Below are 14774 nucleotides of genomic sequence, written 5' to 3' on the forward strand. Positions count from 1 at the left end.
GTCCTGCTGGGTTTGTTATGGTCTCTGATGCCCCGTGTCTGACCCGGTGGCTGAAGCAATCTCCACGAAAAGACCCCTCGTTCATCCCTCTCCCTCCCTTTCTCTCCTCATCCTCAGCTCTGCCTGCCGGGTCATAATGTGTGTTTTTGGTCTGGCTCAGTTATTCTGGTCTCTCTTCGCACACATCAACGGGTGGCTTTGCGGGGTTGATTTGAGGGAGAGGCAGGGACAATCTATAATATGCAGAATGCTAACATACCAACTGTGACTCCAAACCAAGAGGTAAGGAGTTATCTGTTTATCTGACTGCTAGAACCACACTTAAACCAACAGCCACTTCACTGCAGAGGTGTGAAAGAACAAATAAGAAGTTGCTGTGTTTACCAGGTGAGGGAAGGTCTTGAGTAAGACCTAAATGACCAGGTAAAGGGAGTTCTTTTCATTCTTAATTTGGAACTTCCCTCACCTGGTGAACACAGCCAAGTACTGTTGAACACTGGGGAAGTACTTTCACTTTGTAGGTTTTACACTTTTGCTTCACCACAATGGTATGAAATTTTCCCAGCTAGCTGTTTTAAGATGAATGCACTAAGTGTAAGTCACTCTGGATAAGAGCTACTGTTGAATGACTAAAATGTAGATGTTCAGGCTATGGTCAGCATACATTTCCCAGTGTTTGGTTTATGCCTCTCCCCATTTCCCTCTCTTGTCCATAGATCCACCCAGCCCCTTTTGAACAATGCTCCTTCCTATAGTCCCTTCTGTTCCGTCATTCATCTCCTGTCCCACCAATCAGATGTCAGAGAGGGTCAGGGGGCTGGGTAGATAGGGGTCAGCGGGGTCACATTTCTCTGTGATGTTTTAATTGTCCGAAGCAGATGGCTTTCCTCTGCCATGTCATTATGGAGGTGGTAATCTCTCTCACCCTGCGTCTGGGCTCTGGGGCTGCCAGGAACTAGGAGCTAGCACTGCCTGGCTACTCACTCAAACTTAGCAAATAGATCCAAATGGATTGATCTGATTGGTCCCAGAAACCAATTGGTTCTATTTAATTGATCCCATAGAGTGACGTTTAACTTATGTCAAAATCAGTTTTGCTTATTGCCTATTTTGATGTGACCAAATAAGTGGAATCAAAGGAGTCATGGATTGAAATATGTAATGAACTAAAGGGTATGTGACAATTAAAAACAAATTGTCATCAGGCTCGTGTGTGTCACTCTCTAGGCCCTCAGGCTCATTTGGGTCTAATTGTCCCCGGGTCTGTCTAATGCATGTATACATTTTATTTCAATACCAAGTTATTTATAACAGGTAAGTTGACCTATAATTACACAGTGCTGGCGATCTGTAATTACACAATTCTGGAGACCTGTAATAACACAGTTCTGGAGACCTGGAATAACACAGCTCTGGAGACCTGTAATAACACAGTTCTGGAGACCTGTAATAACACAGCTCTGGAGACCTGTATAACACAGTTCTGGAAACCTGTAATAAGAAAGTTCTGGAGACCTGTAATAACACAGTTCTGGAAACCTGTAATAACACAGTTCTGGAGACATGTAATAACAAAGTACTGGAGACATGTAATAACACTGCTCTGGAGACCTGTAATAACACAGTTCTAGAGACCTGTAATAACAAAGAACTGGAGACCTGTAATTACACAGTTCTGGTGACCTGTAATAATAAAGTACAGGAGACCTTTAATAACACAGTTCTAGAGGCATGTAATAACACAGTTCTGGGGGCCTGTAATAAGTTAGTTGTAGTGAGTCAGAGAAACATGGTCACCTATAAGGTACAGGTAGTTGTTATGAGTCAGAGGAACATGGTCATCTATAAGGTATTGGTCATTGTAGTGAGTCAGAAGAACATTGTCATCTATAAGGTATATGTAGTTGTAATGAGTCAGAGAAACATGGTCATCTATAAGGTACAGGTCATTGTAGTGAGTCAGAGGAACATGGTCATCCATAAGGTAAAGGTCATTGTAGTGAGTCAGAGGAACATGGTCATCTATAAGGTATATGTAGTTGTAATGAGTCAGAGAAACATTGTCATCTATAAGGTACAGATCATTGTAGTGAGTCATAGGAACATTGTCATCTCTAAGGTATATGTAGTTGTAATGAATCAGAAGACCATTGTCATCTATAAGGTACAGGTCATTGTAGTGAGTCAGAGGAACATGGTCATCTATAAGGTAAAGGTCATTGTAGTGAGTCAGAGGAACATGGTCATCTATAAGGTACAGGTCATTGTAGTGAGTCAGAGGAACATGGTCATCTATAAGGTAAAGGTCATTGTAGTGAGTCAGAGGAACATGGTCATCTATAAGGTACAGGTCATTGTAGTGAGTCAGAGGAACATGGTCATATATAAGGTACAGGTCATTGTAGTGAGTCAGAAGAACATGGTCATCTATAAGATATATGTTGTTGTAATGAGTCAGAAGAACATGGTCACCTATAAGGTACAGGCTGTTTTAGTAAGTTAGTCATTTTTCTATTCCAAAGCTATTTCCCATAAATCCCCACTTGTTGCTTTCACACTGTGGCTCCAAACAATGAAGAGAGCTCAAAGCAAGAACAATTTTCACAGTGTAAGTTCATACTAGTATTATCCTTCACCATATCCTTTTTCCTTTTCCCTCTCACTTCTACCTCACCCCCATCTTACCCACCCGCAAAAGAAAGCACATGTAAAACGACACTTCGTTTTTCTGAGGCTACATACATTCTCATGATTTCCCCCCTCGGCCAGAGTTCTGTTCATGTTTCTTTTCTTGTTTAGTTTCAGTAGAGAGCAAAGAGGTAAGAGAGAAAAGTTTGATATTTTCCCTCAAACATGTGACCACCATAGAGCTCACAGCTGAAAATCATTTGGTCCTACAGGCCAGCAGACGAGGGCTTGACTCGAACCTCCTCCTCCCTGGGGGGCTACGCCAGGACTCCTTAACAGATATCAGAGAGGAGGGAGGGTGGAGAGAGGCGGAGGGAAGGAGGAGATAGACACAGGCAGACACTCGCTGACGAAAAACTTGCCGTAACTGTGTCCCATTTATTTTCAGCCTAAAGCATTGTTTTTCCAAAGTGTCTTACTCACACGTTGGACTTACACCTCTTGGGGGAGTGAAAAGTCAACATGGGACCTGCCGAACTCCGGACGGACGGACCGGACCAATTACACACTTGACTCAGCCATTGAAGAGTTCAGCTAGTCAACGATTACGCAATTGTCTTTAGTGGGTGCTCAGGGGACGGCAACATGTGACATTTTCCCTGCCTGAGTTGGCATTCCCTGCATTCTGAGTGTTGAAGTGAGGGCTGGCAGCAGTGTCAGTTAATACGTGTGTACCGGGGGCTGAGGGGGTGTTTGTTTGAGTGGGCAATGCTCAGGAAATGTTTAACAGCCCATGGCTGCCCTGAAGCTCTCTAGCACATCTGGCTGAGGTCAAACAAACACACACATAGACAAACAAGCAGCACACCGACACACATTTATAAGCACAGGGAGACAAACATGCACAAAAGGCAAACGCTGACACATTCCTCCATCTGCTGGGACACAGCGTTGTCCAGTGTGACACCCATATTGTCGTTCTGCCTCCCTGTCAGTCTTTCTGTCTGATGTGATGAAACACAACCTTCTAACAGGGATTGGCCCACATAAACTATCTTCTTAATACCTGGGACAAATCAAGAGCAAAACACATGCCAGTACACTTCAACAGCGTTATATGGACCTGGCCATTGAGTTTTTGCCTAGTCCAAAATGGCATTCTTTGACCTATGTAGTTGAACGACCTTTGACCACTACCCCAAGTAGGGACTGGGAGTACAGTCACTGAGATTTATGAAGGATCTAGTGCCCCCTCTCCGCGTGGCTACGGTCTAACAACCCGGTTTTACAAGACTAATGGACCAAGTAATGATTTCCGTTTAATGAAGAATGACCTTCACACTAACCCTGGCATTGTTTTTAGCAGGGCAGAATATTGTCCATCTGACTGAAACCCTACAGGGCGTTATGGGAGTAATTTCTTGGGTAGAGCCCCGCTGGATGGAAGGGTAACGAGATCAAAAAAATATGTCAGAACTTCAAATGAAAATGTTCCAGCTCCTTAAAGATGAGGCTTGTCATTGAAGAAGATAGATTGTGTGATAGCTTGTCAAGTCAACAATGTTCCTCTCAAGTCGAACTGAATGCCCTCTTCTTCTTTGTTGGAATGTTCCTAATGGGCCTTAATTACATTACGGTACATGGCGGAATTTCCAGTATTTTCCGAAGGTTTTTGTCCATATGCCACATTCTTTTTCTAGTGTATCCTCCAATTACTAATCAAGTAGGGATATGAAGTTTGGGGAGATGCCTCACAACCAATTAGGTCTTTTCCTTACTCTGTGCATTTGGTTTCGAGGGGTTTTATGTCCCACACAAAACAGACTTAAAACCTGTTAGCATTCCTAGTTAGTCTGTCTGACTCATTTATCCCTTTCACATAGGATTTGCTGTTATTTTCCAGAATACATGGGCCACTTTTGTACAGACAAATATTTTTCCAATTCCTGTCAGCATGATCATTTTATTTAGCCATCGTTGTAGGTCTAAGTTCTGAGATGGAGGCGGGGGATGTTAACTCGGTTTATAGGTTAAAGATGCATTCCGGGATTTTTAGCTAATGGTTGTAAATGTGGTGCTCTTGAGCCTAAAAGGGTCCCTGAAAATTGTCAATGTCATTTATGTGTTGGACCACATCCTCAAAACCACTCCACTTTTAAATGTCATGCCTAACTGAGGTATGATGGAGATGTGTGCACATATAAGTACTCATAAATGATGCACATGTTAACAAAAATATAACAGACAAAAATGGGTATCTTTCTTTTTCTCTCTATCCAGGATGCCGGCTGCTAGCACAATGACCGGTGGGAGGGCTCTGCTGCTCTGTACGAACACTGACAACTGTATCTACCAATCAGTTAACGGGTATGTATTGCATACTTCCTGAACACTCTGCACAACAGAACCCCATAGAAACAGGCAGAGGGCAACAGTGGCTTTTAGACTGTCCCATGTGGGGCTTCCACAGTGGAAGGGCCACAGGGCAGAAGATGCCATCTGGCAGATGGATACTGTTACTGGGCATCCTGCTGCCACATTTGTCCAATGGCCATGCTAGTTAGCATCCTGTTACCACAATTGTCCAATGGCCAAGCTATTTAGCATCCTGCTACCACTATTGTCCAATGGCTATGCTATTTAGCATCGTGCTACCACTATTGTCCAATGGCTATGCTATTTAGTGGCCTGGTACCACTATTGTCCAATGGCTATGCTATTTAGCATCCTGCTACCACTATTGTCCAATGGCTATGCTATTTAGCATCCTACTACCACTATTGTCCAATGGCCATGCCATTTAGCTTCCTACGCTAAACAGTCTCTTTTTAATTGGGCATAGTCGTTTTTTAATTGGGCATATAAAATAAACTATTTTAAGAAGCCCTGTTAACAGGGATCTACTTTTTCCCCCTCACTCCTCATTGTCTGTTAGCTCAGCTGGTCAGAGAGGGTTCGGTTCTTCCCCTTCCTGGTCAGTGGGTCAGAAACAGGCATCGTCCTGCTCTTAGTCAGGCTTTCTTTAGGAACGGGGTCTTCCCCTGCCAAGATGAAGAGAACACTATTGATTTTTCTCCCCCTCCTCTCCTCACTCCCTCTGTCTGCTCCTCTTCTCATCCCACTCTCTTTTTCTTGGCTTTGCAGTTTGACCTAGTTTTTTTCTTTTACTGCTTCATGCTTAACAAAAATTAACAGGCTACTTCTCCAAACTACTTCTAAAACAAATTACATTTGTAAGCTATTTTCAGTAGGATGTAATCAAAATTGCAACGGACATTTATTTTTCAAGCATTACATTTTATAAGGGAAGTTGAGATGGTTCTTTTTTATGTTTCCCACAGGATTGCATGACATTTATTGCACTTTCTTCAGAAGCTATACCGTACAACAGATATATCATCAAAAGTTACTTTGCACAACAAAACTATGTCATCAGAGGTTGAAGTCGGAAGCCATGTTTCCTCCATTTGTTTTTTGAATCCAATCATTTGAAGAACTGGCCTTTATCCAACATCGAGTCAGTTTGTGTGTCAGCTTAAGGTTAGAAAAGTTGCACTTCTGCACTTCTTCTCCACAACCTCTTTTCATGCTGTGTATACATGAATTCCCCCAGAAATAGTTTGTGTTTCGTAAATTTTTCAGTTTGATGTGTAGAAATGAGCCGGTTTTCAAATAGCGAGAGATAATTGTTTATAGGGGTTGTTGTTTTACTACTTATCTACTCCATTAAACAATTGGTGGTTATTTTGTATCAGAAGTGGCTAGACAGTGTTGGCATTTTTGAACATAATTAGACAGAGATAATATGTAGAGAACCGGAATTATGTGCTATCAGTGATTACAGTGCCTTGTGTACTCCGACTGATGTTTCTCTGAAAGCCTTCTGTAATTATACGTCAGCATAAATGATGAATAGTGGGAAGGCTCACTTTTGTTTTGTCTGGGATAGGTTTAGCACTGCTATCTCTAATCTACCATTTTCCATGTGTGTGTACGTGCTTGCTTATTTGCCTACATGTGTGTCTATGCCCGTGTTTGTGTGTGTTTGCAGGCTCCAGTGCTGTGGCTTAAAGGTTGGGGAGGCTCCGCCTGTGGTCCCCCGGCGGCGAGACGTGGTGTGTGGGGACGGGGACACCTCCGACCTGCCTGTCTCCCCTCTGGACGGGCCTGGAACTACTGACCCCATGCTTGCTCACAAGAGAACCGACGCAGACCCCCGTACCACCATGGAGAACGGACTCGGCGGCTGCAGCAAACTCAACAAGAACCCTGGTGGGCAGAAGACCAGCGCCAGCATCCGGGACAAGATCTCCCAGTGGGAGGGCAAGAAGGAGACTCTCCCTGGAAGCGGGCCGGGCCCGCTGACCGCCGCCCAGAAAGAACCGGAGATTGTGAGAAAGAAGGAGACCGCCAAGACCTCTGAGGTCCACAGGACGGACAGCAAGAGGTTGGTCAATTGGGACCGGCAGGACTCTGGTAAAGAGAATGCAGGGAAGCAGGCGGACCTGAGGCCTACATCTCCAGAGGGTCCCACTACCAAGGACAGGGAGGTGACGCCGGAGAAAGGACCACTCAGAGGCAGTAAGCCTACAGAGACGGCCAAGGACAGGGAGGTGACACTGGAGAGAGGACCGCTCAGAGGCAGTAAGCCTACAGAGAAGGCCAAGGACAAGAAGTCTGTTTTGACTCACATTAAGAAACTGGAGCAGGCCATGAAAGAGGCTCCCGCCAAGCCCTCCCTGGTGTTACCTGGGAACTACTTCTGCCCCCCTTCCAAGGAGGAGCAGGAGGAGGCAGAGAGGCGGGCGAACGAGCCCATTTTCGGCACTCTGGATGTTGTGGGCCCGCGGCCCGCCGGCTCAACACGGCGGCGGAGGTCGGGTGACCCCGAGAATGTGTACACAGAGCCTGCTGTCGCCAGTCCCTCCATCAACCCCTTACCAAAACCCCAGCGCACCTTCCAGCACCACACCCCGCCCAGCACCCCAACCTCAGGCCTGGGATTGGGTAAGGGGAGACGTAACCTGCCCCCACTTCCCTCCATCCCCCCGCCACCCCTACCCACCTGCCCACCGCCTGGAGTCTGCAGGAGGCCCTGGACAGACAGACCCAGAGACAGCAGCAACAGGTAAGGGGACATAGATGGGTTACATAGAGGTATGCAGCATAGAAATGCTGGCCTTACTCAGCCATGCAATGAGTTATTGACAGATAACACCTATTTGGCAATCCGATTGGTTGTTATAAGTAGTAAGGCACGAAGGGGTGTGGCATATGGTCAATATACCATGGCTTAGAGCTATTGTTACGCCACCTTATATACCACAGCCAATCATCATTCAGAATTGGAACCACCCGGTATTCTAATGCAGTATGACATATTCCATTCTATCGTGACCATCTAGTGAGGTGACGACGCCGACAGACAGTCAAATCAGAAGCAGGCGATCTCTCAGGGACAATCTGTTCTACACATTCTTTATCCATCAAGTGTAGTCTCGGAAACCTGATCCTAGGCATCACTGACTGTGGTCTGGTTTCATTTACCGACTCTTTTGGCAACCTCAGTAAAGGAAACAAAAATGTTACGGGGTGAGTCCACTTCAGACAGACAACTCTCTCAACAAATCAAGACATGCCAGGACGAGGCAACTCAAAACCAACCCTTGCAGGCATATCCCTTTGCAATGCTTCCAGTGAATGTAATTGATGCAACTAGCTACTTGCAAAATGCACTCATTAAAAATAACCAATGTGATATCTTTCCTGCTACTATTCTTTGTTGCTCAAGTAGATACAGTAGTAACGTAGGCAGTGATGTCGTGGCTCTCTTTGCCTGAAGAGTAGGTCATTGAAGCCAGAGCCTAGTTACTGTGTCCCAGGGTCATGGTACCGAGACAATCTCTACTTCCTCATTTCTCACATCTGCACTGAATCAGAGGAGGTGGTGATGATGTCATCACAGTATTCTATAGAGGATGATGTCATCGGTTAGATTTGTGGAATGTCCACATGGACCAGCGACCCATGCCAAGAGACATCTGTCAGGAAACAGTAATGTTGCATTGTTTGTTTGTGGCTCATAATATCAAATTTGATAAATCTTGCGTAGCAATGATATAGTTGCTGTTTTATGAAGTGCAAAGTTATCAAGTAACTCCAAGCATTCATCCAAATCTTATGAAAGCACAAAAAGTGTATGCAACAGAAGAACTAAAGACATTTCCAAATCTGGATTTGAGCATTTGGATCTTTGCAATTTCCTCAGTGGACAGTATTGTTGTTGATCTGACGGTGTAATGTTTCACATCATATGTCTCAGGCTGCAGTCCAAACCCCTCTCCTCTACATAGTACACCACAGTTGATAGGCACCATGCAGGTTTAAGGTTAGCCTCCATGAGGTAGGCTGCCTGGTTCTCTCTCAGAAACATAATGTACTATAAAAGATCCATGAGGTAGGCTACCTGGTTCTCTTTCAGAACCATAATGTACTATGAGGTAGGCAGAGGTAGACAGAGGTAGGCAGCTGGGTTCTCTTTTAGAACCAAAATGTACTATATACGGTTCCATGATGTAGGCAACATGGTTCTCTTTCAGAAACATACTGTACTATATAGGGTTCCATAAGGTAGGCAACATGGTTCTCCTGCAGAAACATATTGTAATATATAGGGTTCCATGGGGTATAGGGTTCTCTCACAGAACCATTGTGGAGATTCTGGAAGGCTGTCTGTTTCAACACTGGGCCACACTGGTGGGTGCAGTGAAGTGCACAAACAGACGAGCATTTACAGCAGGCCGAGAATGTGTCTGCCCGTCTTCCTCACACATCCATCCATACAGAATGTGTCTGCCCGTCTTCCTCACACATCCATACATACAGAATGTGTCTGCCCGTCTTCCTCACACATCCATCCATACAGAATGTGTCTGCCCGTCTTCCTCACACATCCATACATACAGAATGTGTCTGCCCGTCTTCCTCACACATCCATCCATACATACAGAATGTGTCTGCCCGTCTTCCTCACACATCCATCCATACATACAGAATGTGTCTGCCCGTCTTCCTCACACATCCATCCATACAGAATGTGTCTGCCCGTCTTCCTCACACATCCATCCATACAGAATGTGTCTGCCCGTCTTCCTCACACATCCATCCATACAGAATGTGTCTGCCCGTCTTCCTCACACATCCATCCATACATACAGAATGTGTCTGCCCGTCTTCCTCACACATCCATCCATACAGAATGTGTCTGCCCGTCTTCCTCACACATCCATCCATACAGAATGTGTCTGCCCGTCTTCCTCACACATCCATCCATACAGAATGTGTCTGCCCGTCTTCCTCACACATCCATCCATACAGAATGTGTCTGCCCGTCTTCCTCACACATCCATCCATACAGAATGTGTCTGCCCGTCTTCCTCACACATCCATCCATACAGAATGTGTCTGCCCGTCTTCCTCACACATCCATCCATACAGAATGTGTCTGCCCGCCTTCCTCACACATCCATCCATACAGAATGTGTCTGCCCGTCTTCCTCACACATCCATCCATACAGAATGTGTCTGCCCGTCTTCCTCACACATCCATCCATACAGAATGTGTCTGCCCGTCTTCCTCACACATCCATCCATACAGAATGTGCTTGTTTACGCACATACAATTGCTGATTTGATGTGTGGGCTTAAATAAAGTATTCATAATGTGTGTGTGTGTGTGTGTGTTTGTTTGTGTGTGTGTGTAAGTTCTTCAAATATTGGATTTTAGTATCAGTGAACTGATAATTAAAGAGTTTGTTAGCAAATTCCTGAATCATCTACATACTCACCAAAAACATACTCCTGACAAAGATAAAGCTAATATAATTTTCATCTGCTATTCCTACCTAGATCCCAAAGACAAAGAATACAACTGACAGTTCATTTTGAATCTTCACCACCTGTAAATAGAATATAGCCAGACTATTGTGAGTTACCTGATAGTGTAATTACTCAGTCCACATTAATGTGTTCCCTATCTGAGTCAGTAATTACCCAATTCAGATTATAATGTTCTCCCTGACAGAGAAATAACTCAGTCCAGCTTATTATGTTTTTTTAACTGATTAGTTAAAAACCCAGTTCAGATTATCGTATTCTACTGGTACAATATTTACCCAGTCCAGATTGCTGTGTTATTTATCTTATACATTAACAGCCAAATCTAGCTGACTGTGTTCTACCTGTTACAGTAAAAGCCTAGTCCAATACTTCCTCTACTGATAAGAATCTTCCACTTGTTGATCTTTGTTTGGTTTTCCTACAGGAAGTCCTATGAGTTTGAAGATCTGCTCCAGTCGTCGTCAGACAGCAACAAGGTGGACTGGTACGCTCAGTCACGCCCGAGCCTCACACGCACTTTATCAGAGGAGAACGTCTACGAGGATATCCTAGGTAACCAGCCAGTCCTAATCACACCTTCTGAACATGGACTTTACAGGCCAGCTGGTGGGTATGCAACACCCTAGTTGTGGGTTAGATTCCACATTACAACCATCCTTTCATGATCTGACACTGTGGAAGTGTATTGTAATGCTCTGCTCAGTGCCATGACTCCAGTGTCTTGTGTGGTAGGGTAGACTAGAGCAAAAACCTAAAACAGTAAGCAAGGATATGTGTTCATGAAGTAGCTCCCGGTTCTGAAGGCGTTTTTTTCTCAGCTGAACCCAGGTGGTTATGACCCGTGGACTACGGTCATGTATTTCTTTCTTCCCTGGCCATTTCCTTTAGCTTTTTAATTTAGGAGTTTTATTAACAATGTGCTGCTCTTACCTAAGGTCCTGCGTTATTGTATTCTCTGTTTTACTTACCCCACCTCCTGCCTGATTCATTTCATGTCGATGAAGACTCAGTGGTGGTTTCGCGTGAGTTCTTATATTAGTTGAGATCTGCATTGTGATTGTCTTGGAGGCTGTGGGGTCATATTTGAGGGGCTCAGTCTTTTCTGTATTTTCTGGACGGTCTATGATTCTATGGTCTTTACTCACACTGTTGTGTTTATGAGCATTGCTTGTTCCATGTATGGTATATTCGGGTCAGTGCTTCTGAGCTTAACTATAATAATTGAGGTTATTTATTGGTTTTGAGTGACTCCTTCACTTTGTTTTCCTATTGTCACGGTGTAGCAGTCAGAATAAAAAATCCACACAGAGAGCAAACCCCCAGTCCCCCAGGATGAAGTTACAGCTCACGGTAGTGGGGCAGAAGATGGGTGGAGGAGGAGCAAGCTGGTGTGCTACAGAGCAAGGGAGACAAAGGCGGGACAGTAGGCTTTAATAACCAGGTCTGTCTTTTCATGGGGTTGTTGTCTACCACAGAACAAAAAGGTGCTTAGCAGAACCATAATAGAGTCGTCAGTTTGTCCCCATAGGAAAACCTTTTTTTAGTGCTAGATAGATCCATATACAAGGGTTCTATTCTATGGAGAACCATAAATATACTCTGAACCAGTGGTTTTAGAAAACCCATTTGTTAACAGGCCGCGTTAGGCCTGCAAGCCAACCAATTCTTTAATCCATATTAAAATCCAGCTAGAGTTAAGATATCAACCAGGCTATGGATGATGGAAAGCTGACACAACCTCAATTCTATAATCTGGAATAAAAATTTCAGTAATGGGTGATATAAATATAAATATTTTATCCAACTATTGACAAAATATTATGTTCGAAAAATGTAGGCTATTAATCTTTTTTTGTGCATAAAATAGATAAAATAATCTGTGTGCAAAAAAAACACCCTGCAATAGAGCATGCTGGGAAGAATAATAAAATGTTCTATATGAACCCTTCTTGCCTTCTATATACATATTGCTTCCAAAGAATCATCAAAGAAACCTTCCTTTAAAAAAGTTTCTTCTGATGTTCAATGTAGAACAATGCCTTTCCGACTGTCTTTCTAAAATTGTTCTTCAGATCAATCAATCAGGCAATCTAATTTATTTATAAATCCCTTTTTACATTAGCAGTTGTCACAAAGTATTTTTACAAAACAACTAGTCTGAAATCAACATGGGTCTTGGCAGAACACTATCCCTCCCAAAGTTAACAAATTTGATAATTTACATACTGCCAGAGTAACACACTGCGAAGTGCTCTTTCGAATGAAGACAGTACAAACTGTAATTTCTAAAATCCTAATACCACTGACTTCAAGTACTTGGAATATAGTCAGAGATTTTGCTCACTTGAAGCAGCCAGAAATGTGGAAAGAAGTGCTATTGCTGACCTCATGTTTGCGGCAGAAAGAAGTTGAAGAGGGAAGAAAGGGAGCAGAAGGGGGGAGGAACAGGCTGTCCCGGTCCCTGTCTGTCCTAACATGTCCATCTGGTGGATGGATCGAAAGGGGAGAAGCGATGAGCCCTGGCTCTGGAAAATAGGCATCTGTATCCTTGCCTCTCTCTCTTATCTGCACACACAGCTATGGTTAGAGTCAGTGCCGGCTCTAGCCTTTTGGGGGGCCCTAAGTCAAATTTTATTTGGGGCCCTCTCTACCCTAGTGTTGAGGGGCTCCCTAGTGGTTGGAGGCCTTAAGCGACCTCTTGTGTAGAACCGGCCCTGGTTAGAGTTACTGCTGCTGTAGTTCAAACTGCCTGCTCTAGCATTGACACAGATTGTCCTGGTAAAATATGAGCTTGGTTGCTAGCAATCACTGTGGCTGTCAGGTCTGTACATACGCACATCTGTACCTGGCTTAAAACCCTAATTTGGGAAGGTTGCCATCAATGTAGAACACATTGTGCTGTTGTGTCTAAATTGTAGATGATCGTTGCCTTGCTTTAATGTGTCCGGTTTCCTCTACAGACCCTCCATCAAAGGAGAACCTTTACGAAGATATAGAGTTGGAAAGAAGTTGTCTTGGAAACAAGTGCTCTTTACCAATCACCTCCCCCTCATCCCCCGTACCTGACACACCAACCAAGGTAGATGTTACAGTAGTAGGAACTGGCCTTCTATTAATGTGCATTCTGCTTATAGTGAATGCGGTTCTAGTGTTCAACTCTGGTTCAGTGGTATAGTGTTCAACTGATTGTAGCGATCAGATTATGAACTAACCTTCAAAGGTAATAATGGCTTTCTGGAATATGTGAGGGAAGTGATTCTTCCTCCTTTGTCTCCCGCCAGCACTCCTCGAAGCCAGGGTTTTTCAGGCAGAACACGGAACGTCGCAGCTTCAAGCTCCTGGAACTACGTAAAACCAACCGGGAATCTGGCCTCTCCTCGCCATCCCGCATCAGCCCTCCCTCCACTCCCAGCAGCCCTGACGACACCCCGAACCTCTCAGGAGACCCGTATAACCGCAGACGCAGAAAGATCCCCAAGGTACGGGGGAGGGTCACCAGACGTCCCTAACATTCTCAGGAATTTCTGTTGGAGTATTCATGGAACCAGAACATAATCAGCAGGGAGTCCAGAATCCTTCAACCAAGAACTCTGGAGATCTGGGCGATTTATTGAAAGTTCCTGGACTTGTGTAACTCTAGACACGACAGAGACAGTTAAAATAGATTTGGTTAGACAGGAGACAGACCCTTAAGGAGATTCTTTCTGACCAAATATTTCCTGTAGTGTGAATATCTCTTAATAAGTGTTGTTTAAATAGCTCCCACAATACAACTGTATAACTGTGATTTAGCTGCCAATCTGTCTGCCAGTCTGTTAAGGCTTCAGCCAATAAAATAGTTGGAATTGCCTTTTTTGGCAATTTCAACTGTATTCCAAAGATTTGGCCAATACAGCATAAATAGCCTGATAAACAAATCCAGGTTAACTATACAATGAGTGTGTGGTTCTGGGAAGTTAAAATGGCTGACTGCACTGTTGTACTGCTTCTATCACAGATGGTGCTGAAGATCAACGGCATCTTTGAGGCGAGGAGAGGGAAGAAACGCATGAAGAGGGTGTCTCAGTCAACAGAGTCCAGCTCAGGGCGAGGTGAGGATTAGGGAGACCTGCCGAGTCAAGACACCCCCGCCCCCCAAACACACACGTTTTTGTCAGATGCCGTTTCCGTTTTATTGTGCTGCTGAATTAAACACATCTGATGTTTTTCTGGCTGCCATAGTGTTCAATATTTACTAGCTGTTTTAT

The 14774-nt window shown here is 44.2% G+C and overlaps 1 protein-coding gene across 6 annotated transcripts in view; it reads left to right on the forward strand.

Moving 5' to 3' along the window:
- si:dkey-82f1.1 (DENN domain-containing protein 2A) overlaps positions 1-14774 on the forward strand; it is a 42271-nt gene that overhangs the window by 11222 nt on the left and 16275 nt on the right. For 5 of the 6 annotated variants that reach the window (XM_010902741.5, XM_029115209.2, XM_029115207.2 and 2 more), the window contains 6 exons: positions 4909-4995; positions 6680-7756; positions 10952-11079; positions 13488-13606; positions 13809-14006; positions 14525-14618. In XM_010902741.5, the coding sequence (XP_010901043.4) occupies positions 4910-4995; positions 6680-7756; positions 10952-11079; positions 13488-13606; positions 13809-14006; positions 14525-14618 (1702 nt within the window). In that variant the 5' untranslated portion in view covers position 4909. Of the gene's footprint in view, positions 1-4908; positions 4996-5974; positions 6169-6679; positions 7757-10951; positions 11080-13487; positions 13607-13808; positions 14007-14524; positions 14619-14774 lie in introns of those variants that run through there. The other variant, XM_029115211.2, reaches the window with a different exon arrangement.

The sequence above is a fragment of the Esox lucius genome, chromosome 19 (assembly GCF_011004845.1).
Source record: "Esox lucius isolate fEsoLuc1 chromosome 19, fEsoLuc1.pri, whole genome shotgun sequence".
Taxonomy (NCBI): domain Eukaryota; kingdom Metazoa; phylum Chordata; class Actinopteri; order Esociformes; family Esocidae; genus Esox; species Esox lucius.